The following is a 21,889-nucleotide window of genomic DNA, read 5'->3' on the forward strand; positions in this document are numbered from 1 at the left end:
AGGGAGAGGGAGAGGGAGAGGGAGAGGGAGAGGGAGAGGGAGAGAGATTATTTTTCATATCCTGGGAAGTGTTTCTCTCCATCCTGGGCATCAGATCTATGGGTGTTCACCAGGCCAATTTCACCTCCCCCATAGTGTCTCTGAGGCCTGTTCACCCAGAGAACAGCACTGAGCATGCTCAGGAGGAGGGGAACCACCACAAAGACCATCAGCAGGAAGGAGATGCTGCTCAGCAGGGACCTGCAGGAAAAAAAGGAGGCAGGAGTAAGCCACCACCTGGCATAGAGGGCTCAGCCTTCCTGGTGCCCATATCCCAGCCTTCAAGGGCCAGATAAGGTCAAGGCTGGGATGCCACTAGGTCTGTCTCCCTGCAAGTGCATGGCTGGTCATACTGCCTGCAGGATAAGCCCTCATCTGGGGAAGCTCTCCCTGATATCCCTCCTTTCCATTTGACCACCATCCTCTTAGTTTGTCTAGACTCCCAGAAATCCTCCTCATCTACTTTCCATTCCTGCCAGTCTGAAGGTGTCACTGCTCCTGGTCTTTGACCTTGGCCTCTGCTACATTCTTCACCAGGATGACCCCAACCACCTCATCAGTGCCCGCCCGTGTGTTAGGAGGCTTGGGGCTCATTCCATCTAGAAATGGGTGATGGCTGCTATACTCTGTCAGTGAATTGACACTGCTGTTGCAGCTCTTTGTGTCCCTTTATTATACCCTGAGGCACCATGAGGACCTGACAGTATTAAGCACCATTCCCCACCTCCCTGCCATCCTGTCTTCCCTGCCCAGGTCTCCCTCTCCCTCCTTGGGCTATCCTTGGCTTCTCCTTGGGCCCAGCAGGAGGCCATCCTCAGCTCATGGGAAGGAAGCATCTACAACTGCAGATACTCTGTGAGTCACAAGATAGCCCAACATGTTCCTGGGAGATATGAGATCTGAAACTTGGCAGGCCATTACATTCAGTGTCCTGAAATGTTTCCAAGGACTGAGGTCTCTCCCTGTTTCACACTCTCCTTGACTCTACATTTCTGGAACCTGGAACCCTCTGTCACTTGATAACTAAGTTTTCATCCACTTCCAAAACAAGCATAAAAACACTTCCAATGCCCTAGCAGAGAAAGAATTTAAAAAAAAATCCATGAGAGAGCCTATGAGGTGGGAGGCTTTGAAACATGTTTGTCTTACTTAAAATTCATGGAGCAGAAAGAACACAGTAAAAGGACAGGGGACTGGATGAGACCTGAGGGACAATTCTGAGGGAGAAATAGAGAGGTGGCTTATGCTTTAACGTAGCTTGTGTTTTATCTGTGTCCTTGACCTGGAGACTTGACCCCAACAGGCCATGATGAAATTAGGCCAAGGTAGCTCTACACTGCAGAGAAATCCTCTGGACACCTTCAAGAATGACAAGCATCATCCAGGCACACCACTGTTCTCAATTTCCCACTCCTCCCCTGCACTATGGAAACTCCCCACCCCCAACTGGTTCTTGGCACAGTTGGATACGAACAAGGAGATTTAATTATAGCCTGAAACCTGAAGCGGATGGGAGAGGGATCTCTTCTATCTCAGAGGAGACCCAACTGTGGCCCTCTGTCCTGCCCACTGGGGGACACACAGGGGACACAATAGCTGTGCTCAGTCTGTCCTGTCACTCAGGTGAAGATGTTACCTTCTGCAGCTGAGGCTTAGAAGGGGAGCGTTGGTGTACTAAAAGGTGAAAGGACTGGGGAGCCCACCTCAGGCTTTCATGAGAATCTACCAGCCCTAGTGTTTCTACAGGATAGGTACTGAGGTTAGCAAATAAAATTCCCATATGGACAGGCTAATTTGGTATTCAGATAAAAGAATATAGCCATGTTAAGTAACGCTTGGAATACACTTAGATTGGCTTTCCTGAATCCCAGGATTCCTGGGCATTTTGTNTTNTATCTGGAGCNCCTCCCAGGGAAGAGGTCCCAGGGTCAGCCCAGTGGGAAGGAGCTGCCAGGGTGCAGCTCTGCTTACCAGATGAAGAGAGTGTTCTGAGTCACCTGGCCAATGTTCTCTGTGCCAGTGCTCTCCGTGGTTGGTGGTGTGGATGTCAGAACTGTGGATGTCAGAACTGTGGATGTTAGAACTGTGGATGTCAGAAGTGTGGATGTCGTCGTCATTATTGTAGTTGAAATTTCTGGAGCAAAATATTCAAGAGAACATGGTTCAGTCTTCCTATAAATAGTCCAGCTCTGGGTATGGCCTTAAGTTCTTTCCCTATGAATTAAGAAGCTCAACTTCCAGGCACCATCCAGACCTTACTTTATTAATTAATTAATTAATTAATTAATCTTTGATACAGGGTTTCTCTGTGTAGCCCCAGATCATTTGGGACTCACTCTATGGACCAGGCTGGCATCAAATTTGGAGATCTGCCTTCCTAGTGCTGGTATTAAAGGTGTGCACTACCATGCCTAACACTTTCATTCTTTTTAAAAAAAATGATATGCAGAGAAAAGAAACAGCTCCCCTTTAATACTTCAGAGTGTACTGTCTCGTTACACTCTGGTGCACAATATGCAGAAACACTTCGATTTTGTATATTTTGTCTATTTTATTTTATTTTATTTTAATTCATGTATATGTATGTGTATGGGTGCTGCCTTGTATCTTCTAAGAGCACCCTGTGCTTGCAGTGCCCATGAAGGCCAGAAGAGGCTGTCAGATCCATTGAAACTGAATTACAGATGACTGCAAGCTACCATGTAGATGCTGAGAAGGAAATCCAGTCCTCTGGAACAGCAACCAGAGTTCGTAATCTCTGAGCTGTCTCTCCAGCTCCAATTTTGTCTGTTTTCTTTGTTGTAGTTGTTGAAAGCAAGACATAAACCTCATCCTTGTTACTCAATCTTGCCCAGAATTAAAGGTTCTGCAGCCTCCTTTATGTTATGTTAAAGGGGGCAGCGGGGTCTCAGGAAGAGACTTTAGCTAAGTGGCAAAGTGCTTGGCTAGCACAGGTGAGATTCTGAGTTCAATTCCCAGATCTGTAGGAATGAGACTATCTAAGACAGGCATACAAGGAGACAAGGGTTCCCCACCTTACCCTCTTTCTTGCCAGGACAAATATAGTAGACTTTTTTTTTCTAGTAAGACTTTTACAAGGATCCTTGATCCTTCACCAGGATTTTTCGGAATTTTTCTTACCTGGGTCAATGTTCACGTTAACTTTAAACATGGGATCATATCCAGATTTCGTAATTCCACACCAGTAAATGTCAGAATCGCTCATTCTCAGGTCTTCCATGGTCACTGTGAAGATGAAGTCTGTCTGGTCGTCCCTGATGGACACACGGTTTTCCTTTACCAACTGCTCTGATGCATCAGTTTCAACGAGAATCTCACATGATTTCCAATGAGCTCCTCGGCACCAGTACTTGTTGTAATCCTTCCAGCCTGAGTCATATCTGCACTGCACTGTCAAGGAGCCCTGCTCCTGACCGCTCACCTCCNCTGGACCTGTGACTGAATCCTGAGCAGTGCAGCAGCCTGGAAAACACAAACACACGGACCACTGATCTCCTCCTCCAAGGGTGAAACTCTACTGTGCCAAGTAGAGTTCATGAGCTGAATAAAAACCAGTGAAGGGCTTCCCTTTTCCCAAGGCATATCAGCATCGCTATCCTATATGTTGAAGCTTCAAAAGAAAAAAATTAGAAAGAAATGTACAGATGAATTTTCAATTTCACTAATTGGCAAGGAGATCGATACAAATGAAAATCACAAATATCATCATACCTCAGTTTGAATAGTTATTACCAAAAAAGACAAAATATAACAATTGTTGGTGTGTGTGGGACAGAGGATGTCGCACGCACTGTGTGTTGGATTCGATATTAGACTTTATGGGAAATGGTGTGGAGTTTCTCAGAAAACTAGCATAAGACTGTCACATAACGCAGCAGTCCCACAGGGGACATGGTCTGGACTGGTTGGGCTTTTATAAACCTGACACCAACTCCATACAGAAGCAAACAAAAAGAAAGAACATCAACTGAGTAATTGTCTGCATCAGGTCTAGGCAAGTCTGGGGGACATTTTCTTGACATAGGAAGGTCCAGTCCTCTGTGGGTGGTACCACAATATAAGAGAACATGCTGAATAAGCCATGAGCAGTAAGCCAGCAAGCAACACTCTCCCATGCTCTCAGCTTCAGTTCCTGCCTCCAGCTTTCTGCCCTGCTTGGGCTCCCTCTCTGGCTTCCCTCCATGATGGAGGGTGATCTGGATCTTTAAGCCAAATAAGCCTTTTACTCTCCGAGGTTTTTTTGTTGATCATGGTCTTTATCACAGTAACAGAATGCAAACACGCAGCCCAGAGACATGAAATGAGTATGTGGAAAAGACATCTCCCCTTGTGTTTACTATGGCAGTGTTCACAGTAGCCATGGCACAGAGTCACATAGATGCAGGTGACCAGATAGCGGATGGTGGTGCATGAATGTAATAGAGAATCATGGTGAAGGGATTGAGTTCCGTCATTTGCAGCCCACGGGAGAGACTGGAGGAACTGAAATAAATCAGATACAGGAAGATGTTGCCACACATTCCTACTGATATGTGAAAGCTAAAAAGTTACTCTCTGTGGCTAGGGAGCCAGGGAGACAGACCCGTCTGGGAAGTGTTTCTGAGTAATCAGAGTTTGGATCCCCAGAACACGTGGAAGAAAAGCCAGGTGAGGTGGGGGTGCCTGTAACCCCAAAGACAGGGGTATCCTGGAGATCACGGGCCCGATGGGCTCAATCTGTGAGCTCAGGAGCAGCAGGAGGCCATGTCTGAACAAACAAGGTGGAGAGTGATAGAGAAAGCGACCCAGTGTCAATCTCACAAGTATGTGTGCACCTGAGAGCACATGCATGTGTGTGCACACACACGGAGAGACATACACACAACCCTTTAGATATACGTACACCACAGAGGCACATTTTCTTCTCAAAAGACCAAAAGTAAACCTCAAAGGAGTAGAAAACAAAATAGAGGTCATCAGCCTGGGAAGGGTTATTAGGGAAGACAGGAGTGTGCTTGTAGCGTAGAGGAGAGCTGTTGGGACACAGGGGTGTCTGTCATTTGATGGGAATGAGAACTTTTAGTGTTGTATAAGAGAGATGAAAAACATGTCTGACAACTGACTATTTCAAAACACCCCATGGAACTTAAAGGCATTAAAGGCGATCACCACCACGTCCAGCCCCTGTAAGAATTCATTACTGTGTCAACTAAAGCTCACAATGGAACTGGAGATAGAGCTGCATGCTAGAAATCCCAGCACTCAGAGGGTGGAGTCCGGAGGATCACAAGTTCAGGGGCATCCTAGGCTGCATGTGCCAAACATGAACCCCAAAATACATTTTGAAAAAAATTAGTTCATCCACTCACTCCTCGGCTTTCGTGGAGCAGCTAGGGATGAGAAACACATTGAAAGGTTTGTTTTGGGCTTTTATTTGTTTTATTTTTTAAATTGATTTTGGTTTTGTTTTTTTCTGCAATACCCACAGAATCCATCAGATGCCAGAAAACCTTGCCTTTTATTTTGGGGGTAAGCAGCTGGTGAATGGATCAGCCAGGTTTCCCTAAGCCAGAGCAGACCGTCTCTGTCGCCCTCACCACTGGCATGGAAGTCTCTAAAGCCCCTGCTACTTACCTGGGAGGAAGAGGAGAAGCAGAGCAGGGAACTGCCACATGGTCTTGTCTCCTCTCCTGTCCTTGGTGGCGACAGACGACAGCACCCTGTGAGGACTTGCAGCTCAGCTTGAGTTTCCTTTAGGTCTCTCTCGTTCACTTCTCTCAGTAACTTCCTTGACAAAACTTCTCAATTTTGCATACTGGAAGAAAGATGATGCCAATCTTTGAGACGACCAAGTCAGGACACGTGAGGGACAGCTGGGTAAACAGGGAACTTCCTCTACTGAAAAATGCAATGTGAGACATAAACTTGAAAGACAGATGGGAACCATGAGGAGAGATGCAGACACACAGATCGGCAGAGATAGACAGAAAGGATGGGATACAGCAAACCCCTTACCTGGGAGGTAACTGAGCTGCAGGGGATCCTAGCAGAGGAGAGCAACCAAAGGCAGGATAACTTCAGTAGCAAGGGAGCACAAGGCAGCACAGGCTAAGCCCATCTCAGTAGCCTAGGCTAAGCCCTGATTGGCAGAGGGCATTGCTGAATGCTCAGCCTGGGGCAGCAGGGATTTATCTAGCTATGAGCCTCAGAGCAAGCCAGGGGCATCTACCACAATGGCTACTAGGGCCTCAGGCATTGGCTCAGAGAAAGAGAGAGAGTGTGGGCTTGAGGAGAGGTCTCATGGAGCCCAAGCTGGCCTTGAACTTCTCATTTTCCTTTTTTCCAATATCAAAGTGCTGGGGTTACAGGCATTCCCCAGCATGCTCAGTTTTATGAGGGGCTGAAGACTCAAACTGTGGTTTCAAGAGTGCTGGGTAAGCACTCTACCCACTGACCTGAATCCACAATCCCTGCTTCTGTTTCTATGAGACAGAGTTTTGCTGTAGAACACAAGCTTGCAAGTGTAGAAAAATATAGGTATGCTGTATCTTTGGTATCAAATTTTCATGGGAAGAAATTTATAAATGCACACACACACACACACACACACACACACACACACGGAATGCTTATGATCTCTAATCTTCATTGTCAACTTGACTGGACCTGAAGTCACCCAGGAGACTCACCTGTAGATATGACTATGAGGGTGTGCCCAGAGAAGTTTGAATTAGGAGGTACAACCAACCCCGTATATAAGCTCTAGGATGAGGTCTGTAAGATGGTTTTTGAAGAAAAAAAAAAAAAAAAAAAAAAATCAAGAACCACACTGCCATCTACTGGCTGAAGCCATCCCAGAACACCTGGACTTTGGGGAAGGAAGTTTTAAAGACTTTACAGCCAGAACATGAAGGGCCATAGAAAAGGGTCTTAGCCTATCTCATTGATTACTATAAGAACAAGACTAGAAGATGTGACACCACCCAGGCAAAGAGCTGAATCTGCCCTGCTGACTGGTCTCCACCTCATCCCTGCAGGTCCATCTGTGCACCTTAGAAGGTCAGTCCCCAGGCCTGCTGGGAGCACCATATGGCTCTAGGCACACTCCCACAGCTCTGCCGTTTCCCATCTCTAGTCAGGGATTGCAGACTCCTGCCCGAGATTCTGCATGAACTGACAGACGCATTCTGTTTTGCTCATAGTATTTTTAAGGGCAATTGTTTGTGTAAGTTTCACTGTAGGGCTCTGTCTTTAGTTCTAATCTCATCTTTTGGTGGCTTCATTTCTCCCTGGGCTCTGGATAATGTAATTTATCTCCCACTCAAATGTACTTGACTTGTTTTTTACAAAAAAGTGGAAGATTGTGAGTTTAACACACACTGTTGAAACAATCAGATATCCACATGCTAGAAAACTAAATGCCTAGAATGTCCTTCCTCCTGTGCCAAACAAGAAACCCAAAATAAATCATGATTCATGAGCTGAAATGTTAAATTAAACAACTACCAAACTCAGGCCTGTTGGCTATCAGCCTAGCCAAAAAAGCCAAAATGCAGTGAGCTCCAGTTCATGGAGAAAACATGTCTCAAGGGAATAAAACAGAGAGCCATGGAGCAGGGCGGCCCACACCCTCCTTAGCCTCTGTATGCTCACACACTCACACACACACACACACACGAGAGAGAGGGGGGAGGGAATAGATACTCTAAAACTTTTTAAAAGTTGGAACAAATATGAGGCAACTCACAATTTCTTATACGTGACACCAAAATCATAACCTTTAAAAGAAAATCTGATGAATTGTGTGCCATCAAAGTTTAAAACGTTTTGACCAGGTAGATGGCTCATGGGTAAAGCGCTTGTCCTTTAACTATAAGGACCTGAGTTCAGGTCCCGAGTACTTACATAAAACCTGGGTACAGTGACATGCATCTGTAATCTCTACACTGAGTGTGATAGGGGACTCCTGGGAATTCCTGGGGACTTGCTGGTCGGGCAGTCAAGCTCAGACAGCAAGCTCCAGACTCTGTGAGAGGATAATAAGTTAAAAAGTAATATAGGAAAACAATCAAGGTCAGCCCTAGCCTCCACACATGCATGAGCAGGCAAGTGTGCCCACACATACACGTGCACACAAACACACCTGTGCACTATACACATAGAAACACACAAAGAGTAATTTTGTTCACAGCGAACTATCTTATAAGGAGGATAAAAACACAAGCCAGAGATTTAGATAAAATATGGACAAAGACTTCTGTGTATAGTATGCAAAGAACTCTAAAAAGAAAGACATAAGAAACAATTTATTTAGTCTAGGCATGGCAGTGCATATCTGCAGTACACAACTAGGATAGCTGAAGCAGAAGTGTGTCAGGATGGCTTAGCAGGTAAAGGCACCTGTCTCAAAGTCTGAAGACCTGAGTTCAAGTCCCAGGACCCACTTGGTAGAAGAAGAGAACCAACTCCCACAAGTTATCCTCTGACCTCTATGCTTGCACTGTAACACACATGTGTTCATGTATACACACTAAGTTTAAAAAAATGTAACAAATTTTCAAAAATGGCTTCAGTTCAAAAATAAATAGAAGACACAAAACATATATGCCATCAAGGATGATGTGTGGGCAGAAATGAAACACACCAGAAATATTTGCAATCTCATCAGTCACTTGGGAAACTCAGAACCGCATGCCTATCAGAACATCTGGAATGAACAAGAAATAAGGAGAGCAGGAGACAGGCCTCCATAGAGAAGAGTGCTTGCTGCTCTCGGACAGGATTCAGACTCAGTTCCCAGCACTCACATGGAGGCTCAAGACCATCCCTAACTCCAGTTCCAGGAATCCAATGCTCTCTTCTGACCTCCAAGGCACCAGGCATGCATGCATACATATGGTGTGCAGACACAGGTGCAGACAAAGCACTTCTGGGCATCAAAGAAATCTAAATTCCTTTAAAGAAATAATGACAATGGGGAAAAAACTCAAAAAGCAAGCAAACAAACAAAACCACAAAAACTCATCCTTAGCTGATGGAAAAAATATGACATCACCATGCCAGAAATAATTGGGTTATTTCTTAGAAAACTAAACATATACTTACTATATAACTTACTCTTTGTGCAAGCATGCACCCTGGAGACATAAAAATGCAGAATCGTATAAAAAAATACATACAAAATGTGGATAATAGTTTTATTTGTAATGGAAATGACCCAAATAGTTAACTGAATAAGGAGTTAAACAAACTGTAATGAATGTATACAATGAATAATGCTGAGTAATAAAGAGGAATGGATGATTTCCAAGAACATCTGCTTGTGTGGATCCCAGAGGCCTTGTACTTGACATACCACTGAAATGCTTCTCTTTCTAGAACATTCTCAAAGTGACAGAGCCAGAGTCAGACAGAGATCAGTGGTCTCTAATGGGCAGTAATGAGGCAGACTGGCATGAAGGAGGACTTGTGATGGTGGAGCAATCCTCTGTTTTGACTGTGATGGTCATTACCTGGATGCATTGTAGGATAAAGCTGCATAGCTAAACACACATGTAAATGAATGCGTGTGAAAAACGCTGAGGACAGAGTAGTGGCTGCTGTGCTGCTGAAACCAGCATAGATGGTGGTCTAAGAGCCGCTTAGGTCTCTGTCCGTGGTTCTGAACGCTTAGCTTAGCGGCTTTCCCTCACCTTGTGAGCTCTGTCCTTGGTGCTGAACACTCACCTGGTAATTTCACCTACCTCTCGGAACCTGATAATCCCTCTCCCTGTGCCTTTCTCTCCAACCCTAAACATTCTGCGAGCCCACGCCTCTAGACTCCTAGTTGACCTCTCCATGTGCTTGGGAGAGTTGGCAGTTGAAATGCTCTACCAGAAGCCAAATCCTTTAGGATTGTTCTAGAAAGGGGGCACAGCCTGCGAGCCAAGTGTGTGAGGGACATGTTCCTCAGAAATCTCTTCTCTGTAGTAAGGAGGTTATTGTTGCCATTGGAGACAATGGCCTGGGATGTTTTTATGGCACTGAGAAGATCAAGGGGCTAGACTTCTGTTCAAGAAACTTCTAGAAGATTCTTACCCTTTGGAGCTGACATGAGAGCAGAATCCAGGAAATTTGGAGAAGGGAAAGGCAGAACTCTAACATAGGGCCCCGGGAGAGTCTTGTTCCCGCTTTTGGGGGTGTCTTTGAGACAGAGTTTATTATTTAGCCCTGGCTGTCCAGGAACTCAGTATATAGACTAGGCTGGCCTTTAACTCAGAGACTTACTAGGTTCTGCCTCTCCAGTGCTGGGAATAACGATGTGTGCCTTTACTCCCAGTCTTGTTCTCTCTGTTATGCTGAGGACACTACAGGAGTCTGAAATCCAAGACTCTCTGATAATCAGGCCCCCCACCTTTGAGACACAGAACAATGAAGTCCAGTCTGCATGCAGGGCTGAGTTCCTCCCAGGGCATTCCTGGGATGCTTCACTTCATAGTTCTTGGATGGGTCACTCTACATTCCCCCCAGGAATCCCCTAAAGTCTGTTCACCCAGAAGATAGCACAGAGCATGCTCAGAAACAAAGGCAGCTTCAGGAAGACCAGGACCTGGAACTGGATGCTGCTGAGCAAGGACCTGTGGGCAAGTGAAGATGGAAGATAAGTTCAAGGAGAGGATCCAGAACTAACCCATCTCTTTCCACATTTCCTAATGCCTTGTCTCAAAGACCCAAATGATCCAGAATCAGACTAGGGACTGACTCAAGGAAATCTTCCCTTGTGCCCCCTCCGCTCCCTGATCTGTTGTTATGGAGAGGTGATAGATAAAGAGAGGAAAGGGTTCTAGCTAGGCATTTTTTAAAAAGCATGGCCCAGAGCTACCTACTGTCTCTCCATTATTAAATGACTTTCTTGGTGATGAGGCAGAGATCAGGTAACACAAGCTGGTTTTATGATGTACTTATGAATTTGAACTTCTGTTTATTTTACTGTTGATTCCCTAGTGCTGGTAATTACAGATGTGTACCACAGCACCCAATCTATGCATTTCTGGCTATCAAACTCTGCATTGTGCACGTTAGCCAGGCACCCTAGTAACTAAAATACATCCCTAGCCTTTAGTTGACTTCCTGAAAGTAGTTCTTCTGAATTTCCCTCCCTCAGGGCCTAGAGACATCCTGGTCCTCTCTGAGTATCTCTAAGAAGGAAGAACAAATGTAAACTTCAGCCCGGAGCTGAGCCTATTCCTTTAAGTATTCTATTAAGTATTCCTTCGTGAGCAGCTCCCTGGAGCAAGAACCCCAGCTGAAACTTTACATTTATTTATTTATTTATTTATTTATTTATTTATTTATTTATTTATTTATTGTGGGGTTCAGAAATTGAACTAAGGTTCTTAGACTTGGTAGCAAGCAACTTTACTCATTGAGCCACCACCCTGACCCTCAACAGTGACTTTTGAAAGAGACATAGAGCTAGGAATCCAAGTCTGAAGTCTGGTGGGGAAGGAGAGAGATGGGGAAATGGGAAGGCGATGTGAATCTGTTAAACACAGAGTCCACCCCGAGTCTGTGTTCCTTGAGCCCCTCCTCCATCCTTGGTATCCACAGGGAGGCTTGCAGGATGTGAAAACTGAGATCAGGGTGGGGGGATGTCACTCAATCGTAAGGTTTCCTCGATATGAAGTACCACTGCTGACTCCCACAATCCTACTGCTATTGACTCTCCCAGGCCTTGGGTTCTTACCACAGTTGGAAGATGAACATCACATTAGTACTAATCCTCAGGTTCTGCCCAGAATTCACTAGTGGGAGGATAGCAGTTGTGGCTGGGAGTGTAGTTGTGGCTGTTGGAGATAAAGATACACAACAGGTCATTGCTTGGTTCCCCAGCCTGTACTGAGTTTCTGTGTGGATCTGATGTCATACAAAATCATATATTCACAGTAGAGGTTTTGAGAAGTTTTGTAAGCCAAATCTCAGCCACATCCTGGGTGGGGCTCTCAAAGGCTGAAGGAGGCTTCTTGCTCAAAGACTGGCCATCTGTGCAGTGTCAGACTTTCTCCCCAGCCCTATCTGAATCTGCCTGAGGGAGGGTAGAGAGATCTCTCAGGGGTTCACCCCCACCCCACACTGGTGAGAAAACTATAAGAGAGTGTGAAGTAACACAGCTCAGCCTATGACCCAAGGATCCTCCCAGAGACCATGTAGGATTGCCAAGCATCCTTCATATGAGAACAATTGAAGATCACTTTAACCCACTGCTAAGGAAGATATAGGTTGTTTCTCAGCTCCTCCTAGAGACAGCAGATGTCAGACTATTTGTGTGACCTATACCTCACCCCTCCCCCAGCCATGGCTGAAAGGTCAGCCATCTTTCTTCATGTCTATCACACACTTTTTTCCCAACTTGGCTGAGATGACCACAACACTCAGAGGCACATTTCAAGACAAATGTTCACACATGTCCCAAATCCAGGCAGATACTCTTTAGAAGCTCTGTGGCTGGAGCCAGAGCAGTCTTACCTGGAAAAACGTTCACCCTTACACTGACTGATGGATCACGTGACCATGAATCCCAGATAAAGGAAGTCTGAATCTTGCACCAGTAAGACCCAGCATCGTCTTCGCTGAGGTTCTCCATGATCACTGTGATGGTGGAGTTCGCAGCATGGTCTCTGATGGACACTGGGCCACTCCTCTTTTCTTTCTCACTTCCGTCGGTTTCTACAATAGTTTTACATGTTGTGTCATGCGGTCCTCGGCACCAGTATTTCCTATAGCCCTTATATGATGGACTATATTGACACTGCACACGGAGAGAGCCTCCTACGTAGCCAGACACAGAGCCAGGGCCCGTCAGAGATAAACAACCTGGAAGACATAAACCAGAATCTAGGTCTCCTTCTAGGTGGGCTGGGAAGTAGCTGTTTTCCTGAAGCCTGGGGAGACCCAGGAAGAGTATCAGGAGAGACATTTGTACTTGGGATGCAAGCCAAGTGGACTGGAGGCTGTGGCAGAGAGACAAGTAGAAATCTGTCCCCTGTGGATACAAGGCACCAACTCAATGACTACATATGGACCCTGCCTTTACAGTTTGGTTAAGTGAAGACACGGCCACAGCTGGCTTAAGGTTAGGTCGTATACAAATCACTTCCTTTGCACTAAACCTCAGCATTCGAGAATCTTCTGCAAGTCAGACTTGCTCTTTAAAAATTCAACTTCTAAATTGCATTTAGCAGAGACTTCCTAGTACTTGGGAGGCTAAGAGAGGAGAATTTTGAGTTTGACTTTAAGGTGAGCTTCATCTAATTGGGAGTTTTGAGCCAACCTGAGCTATATAACAGATGCTGTCTCAAAATAACAAACTGATTTACTCCGCTGTTGTGACCAGGCTGTGTGTGCCCCGCCATGAGTTACTTCATGTTGTGCAAACATAGTTTTCCAGATTGTGTCTTGCATAAAAGACTCTATTTAAAAAAAAAAGACTTCTGCATATTATTTGATGTATGTGACATGCATACCCACAGAGGTCAGAGAGGACCCCTGGTATTTACAGTTACAGATAGTTGTGATCCTCCATGTGGGCTCTAGGAAACAAATTTGGGTCCTCTGTGAGAGCGACAAGTGCTCTTAACTGGAGTCATCTTTTTAGTCCTGAGAGACTGCACTTGGCAAGCAGCTTTTGACTCCATTTGAAGGATGGAGGGATACTGCATACACCTGGGTGGAAACACGAACACCAGCATCCAGCACCACACACAGGACTCGGGCTGATAGGTTACTTATTCCTGGCAGTAGAAATGGACCACCCTAAAAATGCATTGGGGTGAACAGAGGCTGTAGGGGGTACGTGGACAGCATAGAAAGGAAGGGAAATTATGGGGTCATGAGAAGAGAGTGGAGCCCTCTTGTTCTAGAATCTTATTGAAGCCTCTCTCCAGCAGATGAGAACTATAAGTATTTGCTGTAAAGGCTGCTCTCATAGAGTTGAGATCTGTTTCATATATAGATAGTTAATGTTAAAGAAGCAAAGCTCCAGGATTAAGGCTTGGATATACATGCCCTTGGTCATGGCTTCATTCCTTTACTGCCATTGCCAAAGAAAGTGGTTCTTAGAGAATCCCTGTCTTGAAAAAAATTAATGAATGTAAAAAAGGAAAGAAGAAAGAAGAAAACAAAGGAAGAAACAAAGAAAGAAAAATATAGCAATAGAAAGAGAGAGAAAGAGAGAAAGGAAGAGAGAGGGAGAGGGATGGAGGAAGACAGACAGACAGACAGACAGACAGACAGACAGATGGACAGACGGACAGACAGACAGACAAAGGTACCTTTGGGACTATTAATTGTTTTCATAAACCTATTCCCTTGAACTACAAGTCCAAATAAACCCTTCCTCCCTTAAGTTGCTTTTTGCTGAGTGTTTTGTTACAGCATCAAGAAAACGAATACATTGTAGCAGCCGAGACCAGCCGCAAGCATCCTGAGCTTTCTTGAACAAACAAGCTTAACTTGTTCCTTGACACTTCCATTGCCCGGTGGAAGAGATGGATGGATGGAGGTCTCATTTTCAGGTCTTCCTTATAGCTGCCTCTTACTGTGTGTCTGTAAAACTGGGACAATGCTGCCTTCTCTGCCTAGGTCACAAATGGCTCATAGGTTTAAATGGCATTAATAGTACCTATGAGACCAGCTACTGTGTACGTGTGCCACCCTGCCTGGCTATTTCTGTTCATTTCATATCAGAAAGCACTTCCTTCCCTTGGCCTTTCCCTCGCTTGCTCTGTGATTGTCCCTTCTGCCTTCTCTTCTATCCCTTCCTCGTTCCTCCCTCTCAAGCTCACGATAGAACCCACTGTGGGTCTCCTCTATAAATACAAGATGACTGCCCTTTCCCAAACTGTGTTTAGAACCTTAGGTAGATGCAGCGGGCAGAGGGGATGTTATGAAAGAAGAGAGGGCTGAGATACAGAAGGAGAAGTGCACTGTATGTCAGTACAAATTACATCACAGTTTAAATCAGGGCACAAGCACTCTGTCCTTAGCATAAAGATGAACGGGTCAAGATGGGGAGGCCCACTCCAGAAGGATGTGTAAAAAGAGGTCTTCTTCTAGAGTTTCACTGCATTGAACTGCACTGAACTACAGCACTCGGGCAATTTTGTCAGATGTAAGCAAGCTGATTTGAAGAAGTAGTTGTATGCTGGGAGTGGTCCTGCTTCACGGTGTTTGCTGATTACTGAGGTGTCAATATTCTCATCATATCTGATCTGAAGCTCTCATTTACTGTAGAGAAGAGGAAAAGCCCATAGACAACTCCCGTGAGCTGGGACAAGGCAGGTCCAACCATCATTATGTCTGGAACCTATTTCAGTCATTACAGCATTTTAACCCTACTCTCCAGACTGTCTGAAGATTCTATCATCATCATTGTAATCATCACATCATCGTCTTCACCATCTTCACCGCTAACATCATTACCATCGCTACTACCACCATCATCTTCACCATCACTGCTACCACCATCACCATCACCACCACCACCATTGTCATCATGGTCATCGTCATCATCCTCATCATCACCTTTAGTCAAGGCAACTCAAGCCTCTAAGTGTAATGCAATAAATGCATCTAATTGTCTTACTTAGAGTAAAGATCTAGATTTTATCTTGTTTTTGTTTGTTTGTTGTTTTGAGCCAGGCTCTCATGCAGCCAAAGCTGGCCTGGAACTACTTAGTTATTTATCTGAGAGCCCTTCAGCTTCCGATGATGACCTAGATCATGAAGGTGATGAGGGGGTTGCTGGGAGATGCTCCAGGCTCCTCTCACTTCACTCAGAAGAAAGCTGTTTGGGGGCCATCAAGATGGCTCAGTGGGCGCTTGCTGCACAAACCCAGTTGTCAAAGTTAAGTCCCTAGACTCACCCTAAAGGTGGAAGAAGAGAGCTGACTCTACAAAACTGGCCTCTGACCTCACATCACCACCCACCACCACACATACCACACACTTACATCATAAAATGGAAAAAGAAAACTGTATGTGGACAGAGTCACTCAGCTGGCCTCTTCCTTTAAACCCTAACCACCACTGAAGAAAAACAAAAAAAAAGGTAGACATGGGGTAGCTTTTATGTTCTGTGAGGGTCCAGCAGCAACAGCAACAGTAACAGCAACAGCAACAGCAACAGCAACAGCAACAGCAACAACAACAACAACAAAACGTAAAAAGTCACCTGCAAAGAAATGCCCTCAAATTTTCATCCTCAACAGTTCCTGGAAAGAAAATGTGTTCTCCCTTTTGTTTGTTTTTTGAGACAGGGGTCTCATTATATAGACCAGGCTGGCCTCGAACTCACACAGATCCACCTGCATCTACCTCCCAAGTACTGGGATTAAAGTCATGCACAACCATGCTTGGCCTAAGTATCTTTTACAGATTTTTTTTTTGGCAAGATCTCACTATGTAGCTGAGGCAAGCCTACAACCTCTTGCCTCAGCCTCCTGCATGCTGTGGTTACAGGCACCCACCATCACAACTGGCTACGCACTATTCCTTACAAATACTTCTAACCTCTTTAAACTTCAGCAAAAACAAGGTCACTGCTGACTTCTGCACGCTCCACTTTAAGATCTCTATCTACACTTTAGCATAAATCAGTGCTTTTCTGCTCCACTGGCTGGTCCATCCTTCAAGCCTGACTTCTGTGAAGACTCGATGAAGCCTCCATCCCTCTGAGGGCAGAGCGAGGAGCCCCTGCTGTAGTTGATATCTACACGATCCGTCTGTATTGTAACAAGACTTACCCTGTAGTAAAATCATTTGACTCCCTCATTCAAATAGGATTTCCCTTGACTGGGGGAAGTTACTTTATAGTTACAACATTTAGAACAGTCCAGGGTTGCAGTTGGTGCTTAGTAATGGTTTGTAGGATCCATAGATGAATGCTGGAGTACACTGATAGACAAAGAGATGGGTGAATGCATGTATGTTCCCCCTGACCCCAGGCCCCACCCCCACTTCTGCTGACATCTGGATTCTGGCTTGAACCCAGGACTCCGACTCTACCCCCCCCACACCCCCTGCAAAATTAGGTTCACAGATCCACCGCCCTACTCACCTTGGAAGCAGAGAAGGAGCAGACCTGCGCACAGCCTCATTCTCCTGCCTCACTGGGTGCTGTCTCCAGAAAACTCCAGGTCGCTGCTGGAATCCAGATGTGCGTAACAGAGCCCAGGCAACCACCTTCTTGTTCAAGTTCTCTCCGTGTTTTTTTTTTCTTATCTGCTTCCTTTCCACTCTGAGCTACTTCCTAATTTAACAAAAAAGGAAGATGAGTGAGAATCGCTTCAGAGAATGAACCAGAGCAGATTCATTGCACAGGTCTGCACTCAATAAAATCACGTTTGTCACAGCCTGACGCTTCGGGAAAGCCAATTGCTATGTGCAATAGCTTCAGCCCTTGTTTCTCCAGCTCCCTTTCCTGTCTAGTATGCCTGCCTGATCCCCACTGCTTCCCTCTGCTATGGCTACTGACTTTGGGGTCATAAGTGCCCCTCACTCAAAGAGCAAAGATGAGGGGGTCCTCTGTGTCTTTCTCAACTACTGTTTCTGCCCAGTTGATCTCAGGACCCCTCTTGCAACCCAGTGTCCCAACATCCCTCCAGACTCAGTGATTAACTTCCTGTGGTCAAGCTCTACCCAGTTCGCCTCCTTCAGAGTCAAGGTCACCATCCAAGGTGTAGATTCCAGGGTCATCGAACAAACTCAAACCCCATTATTATCTATTTGCAACATTATCTGTGTATCCACTGTGTTGTGTACACACAAGCCAAGGTGCTTGTGGGGACATTGGAGGACAACTTATAGGGATCAGGTCTCTCCTTCTACCATATAGGGCTGGAGGATCAAACTCGGGTTGTCAAGCTTGGCAGCAAGCTCCTTTAACCATTGAGTCAGCCCTCACCCATTTCCATCATAAGCTGATAGTGAGCCCCGGAGCATGTTGGGAAATCTTTCTTCCCTCCAGTTCCTTCATATGTGGAGCAGAATAATCAGGACAATCTTTTGTTGACAGTGTTGCTTATTATTTATTATTCTTTGGCAATTTCTCCTGTATGTGCTGCATTTTATTTTCACTTGTATTATCCTCTTTCTGCCTCTTCCCACTCCCACTAAATCCATTTTTTCTTCTCAACAGGTCCCCCCTCCCCCATTTTGCATGGACACAGACAACTTCACTCTTCCAAATGAATAATAATTCTCTTTTTAGGGGTTTATTCCTTTTTTATTTTGATGCGTGTAAGTGTCTACCTGAATGTTTGTCTGTGCACTACATGCAAGCCTGGTGACTAAAGAGGTCAGTGGACTCCTTAGAATTAGACAATTGGGAGACTTCAGGTCTCCGCAACCAGAAAGTCAAGCCAGGGACAAGAAAGTCCTCAGCAATTAAGAGCAGTTGTTGCTCTCCCAGAGGACAAGGTCTCAGTTCCCAGCCCCACAGGGCAGCTTATAATCTGGTTCCAAGGGCTTCTGGCCTCTGTGGGCACCAGCACGAATAGAATGCACACATATACCTGCAGGCAAACCGCTCATACACATGAATAAAAACAAATAAATGTTTAAAAACAAACAAACAAAAAGAACAAACCAGTCTCCAGCACTTTCCATTTGACTCTGTGTTTGTGTGTGTGTGTGTGTGTGTGTGTGTGTGTGTGTGTGTGTGTGCACGCGCGCGCAGGTGTGTGCTCTTCCATGCAAAATCTTATCTCTAGAGTTGTTTGTTTAAATTAATACACATAATACACGAATACACATAAATTTCTGAAACTCTCAAAGAATAAATAAGGAATTGAGAACAAAACCAAGCAGTTTTAAGGCAAAAACAAAACAAAAACAAACAAACAAAACTAAAATGGAAGCTAGTCATGGTGGTGCATGCCTGTAATCCCAGCATTCCCAAGGTGGGAATAGGAAGATTGTTGTAAATTCAGGGTTAGCCTGGGCTACGGAAGGGAAATAAGGGCCAACTTAAGGTACAGAGTAAAACCCTGTCTCCAAAGAAGCAATAAATAAATAAGAATAAAGGGAACAGGAGCTGGCAAAGGCAAATATGATTTAAAACATACAAAAAGGGTCTGACGTGAGTCATCTCATTGTAACCCAAATTCCAGAGGCATCAGTTGCTTGGGTCTATAGAACCTCTCCCAGAGGCACCAAATATGGAGATTCTCTACAAATGGCATTTCATTCTCAGCGACTCACATAGACAGCATGCAGACACATACACACTCATACAGACTCACACAGACGCAATCAGCAGTCAATAAACGTTTGGTTTGGTTTGGTTTGGTTTGGTTTGGTTTGGTTTGGTTTGGTTTGGTTTGGTTTGGTTTGGTTTGGTGAGGAGAAGGAGAGAGCAAAGCCCATGTCAGCTCTTGTGCACTTGTGGCTCTCCTCTCCTCTTGCGTGCATCCGACTTGACCAGCAAGAACGACGCTGCAACAGGATCCTTCTGCACACGTTTATTGGGAGAGCTTGATTGTAGAGGCGAAGAGACCCTGAGCCCAGAACTGGTGCTGCTTATATAGGCCTAGGAGAGGCATGTCTCACACCCGGATTGGTTATGCACTATGCCTCATTTGCATGTTCCTCATCTGATTGGCTACTCTCTCTCAGTATCTCACAGTACCTCATTAACATACCTCATTTGCATGTCTCACATCTGATTGGTTATTCTCTCAGTACTTTTCAGAGCCTCATTATCATGCCCGGGCCAGGCAGTGTTTTGGTGAAAAAACTTTACTGCATAAGTAAGCATTGGTTGTTTGCCCAAACTTATGCGTGGTGGCCAGCAGTAGCCTGCTCCACTCTGCAACGGCACATGTGGCTTCCCACACTCTCCCACCTGGAGACACACTCGCCAGATGCCCCCTTCCCCATCACGGAGACACACTCACCCCCTATCCCATCATGGTGAAATATACCCTCAAACCGTGGGCCACAGCAAACCTTTCCCTTGCTTTTGTTTATCCCAAGGAAAGAGAACAAACTAGGACTCATGGTCACAGCTCAGGGACTCTGAGCAAGAACAGAAGCTCGTTTGCCAAAACGAATTCCACAGTTGACAGTGCCTTTACAGCCATCAGCACCTGTCTGCTGAGCATCATGCACTGTTGCATGACAGCCCCATATAAGCCCCGGTATCTTTACCCTGGACTTAGCTAGCTCATCCTTTGTGTAAATAAACTTTGACTATGTCTTTCCATGAAATACTAAAAATCCAGACATGGGTAGCAGAAGAACTTCCACGGGACTAGCCTGCTGTCTTCCCAGTTGCCAGTCTCCTGCCACCTACTCTGCCTGCCTCTGCTCTTTCCACGTTTGTTAAGCTGTCAGTGCCACCTTCCTGTCTCCACTGAGATTCCACAATGTTCGAAACACCTTCGATCTGTTAGTGCAGTCAGTTGCCCCACTATGTGTCAGTCTCACTGTGTGTTTGAGGCTGAAAGCACAGCCTTGCCCTCAAGAACACACACACACACACACACACACACACACACACATGCTGTACCTTCCTAGGACCTTTAGACAACCAGCCTATCTGGGTGACTTTCCTTGGGTCTTTGATTGGCAGAGACCTCTATCTGCCTACAGCTGAAGCCTAAAGCCCTCTAGTCCCTTCCTGTTCTCCCTCTCCCTCCCGAGAGCAGCCCCCCATCCTCTTCCACCACACCAGGCCAGGGCACCCTGACAAACCCAACACCAGCCTCCCACACTGACCCAGACAGAACCAGACCACTACCTAGTCTCTCTGCTTCCTCTGCCGAATCCGGGGCTGGGGACTCCTGCAGCTAGCTGGCTCCAGACGCTTTCTCGTGTCCTGATTTTCTCGTTTGCACTTGGTCTTTTGTTTCTTCCTTGTCTCAGGAGTGGAAACTACAGCTTCCCCGAAAAAAGAAGAACTGGAGGTAGGCAAACCAAAACTCTTGTGGCTTCTACTCTCATAATAATTAACATAGGCCTCCCAATTTTTAAAGAGTGGCTGGCAGCTTCCGCAAACAGATGAGCCACATTTTTATATATTACTGAGTTCTCAAATTCATTGGGCAAGCAGAATTCTCTGCAGTCCGAACTGGGAATTTGACACTCAATTGCAATTTTTATTTCCCGTTTTTGTTTTTTGTTTTTTGTTTTTTTAATTGTGTGTGTGACGTTCCTGCATGAGCCAGAAGAGGGTGTTGCTTCTCTCAGAGTTGAGGGCCACTGGGAACTGAATATATGCTCTTAACCACAGAGCCATCTCTCCACCTCTGCATACTCACAAATCCTTGGCAAAGTATCGCTGACACCGTCAGTGTGACATACATTATCGTTAACTGTGGGAAGCCATATGTGCCGTTGCAGAGTGGCACAGGCTTCTGCTGGCCACCAAGCATACATAGGCAGGAAAGTTTTTTGCCAAGATGAGGTTTTGAGAATTGACCAAAATTGACCAATCAGAAGAGAGAGAAATTGACCAATCAGAAGAGAGAGAAATTGACCAATCAGATGAGAGAGAAATTGACCAATCAGAAGAGAGAGAAGTTAACCAATCAGATGAGAGAGAAAGTAACCAATCAGATGTAGGCATGCAAATGAGGTAGTAAGCATCAACCAAGCAAAACACAATCCGGGTGTGAGACACGCCTCTCCTAGGCCTATATAAAGCAGCACCAGGGCTGGGCTCGGGCGGGGTCTTTTCACCTCTACAATCAAGCTCTCCCAATAAACGTGTGCAGAAGGATCCTATTGCAGCGTCGTTCTTGCTGGTCGAGTCGGACGCGCGCAAGAGTTAACTGTACAGTCTGTTAATGAATATTTTAGTTAGATTGCA

At 45.5% G+C, this 21,889-nt stretch overlaps 2 protein-coding genes across 2 annotated transcripts; both read right to left on the reverse strand.

Annotated features, from left to right (window-relative positions):
- Nucleotides 1-13: 13 nt before the first annotated feature.
- LOC110305872 (CMRF35-like molecule 3) lies at nt 14-6,128 on the reverse strand. The gene is made up of 5 exons (XM_021178010.2): nt 6,055-6,128; nt 5,674-5,854; nt 3,181-3,522; nt 2,011-2,173; nt 14-240 (listed from the first exon to the last, which is right to left on the reverse strand). The coding sequence occupies exons 2-5, from the start codon at nt 5,711-5,713 to the stop codon at nt 48-50; spliced, it is 738 nt and encodes a 245-aa protein (XP_021033669.1). The 5' UTR covers nt 5,714-5,854; nt 6,055-6,128; the 3' UTR covers nt 14-47.
- Nucleotides 6,129-9,222: 3,094 nt separating this feature from the next.
- LOC110306183 (CMRF35-like molecule 2) lies at nt 9,223-20,952 on the reverse strand. The gene is made up of 5 exons (XM_021178384.2): nt 20,819-20,952; nt 17,135-17,326; nt 12,544-12,891; nt 11,765-11,864; nt 9,223-10,655 (listed from the first exon to the last, which is right to left on the reverse strand). Exons 2-5 carry the CDS (start codon nt 17,172-17,174, stop codon nt 10,556-10,558), a joined length of 588 nt encoding a protein of 195 aa, XP_021034043.1. The 5' UTR covers nt 17,175-17,326; nt 20,819-20,952; the 3' UTR covers nt 9,223-10,555.
- Between the last annotated feature and the right edge of the window lie 937 nt (nt 20,953-21,889).

The sequence above is a fragment of the Mus caroli genome, chromosome 11 (genome assembly GCF_900094665.2).
Source record: "Mus caroli chromosome 11, CAROLI_EIJ_v1.1, whole genome shotgun sequence".
Classification (NCBI taxonomy): Eukaryota; Metazoa; Chordata; class Mammalia; order Rodentia; family Muridae; genus Mus; species Mus caroli.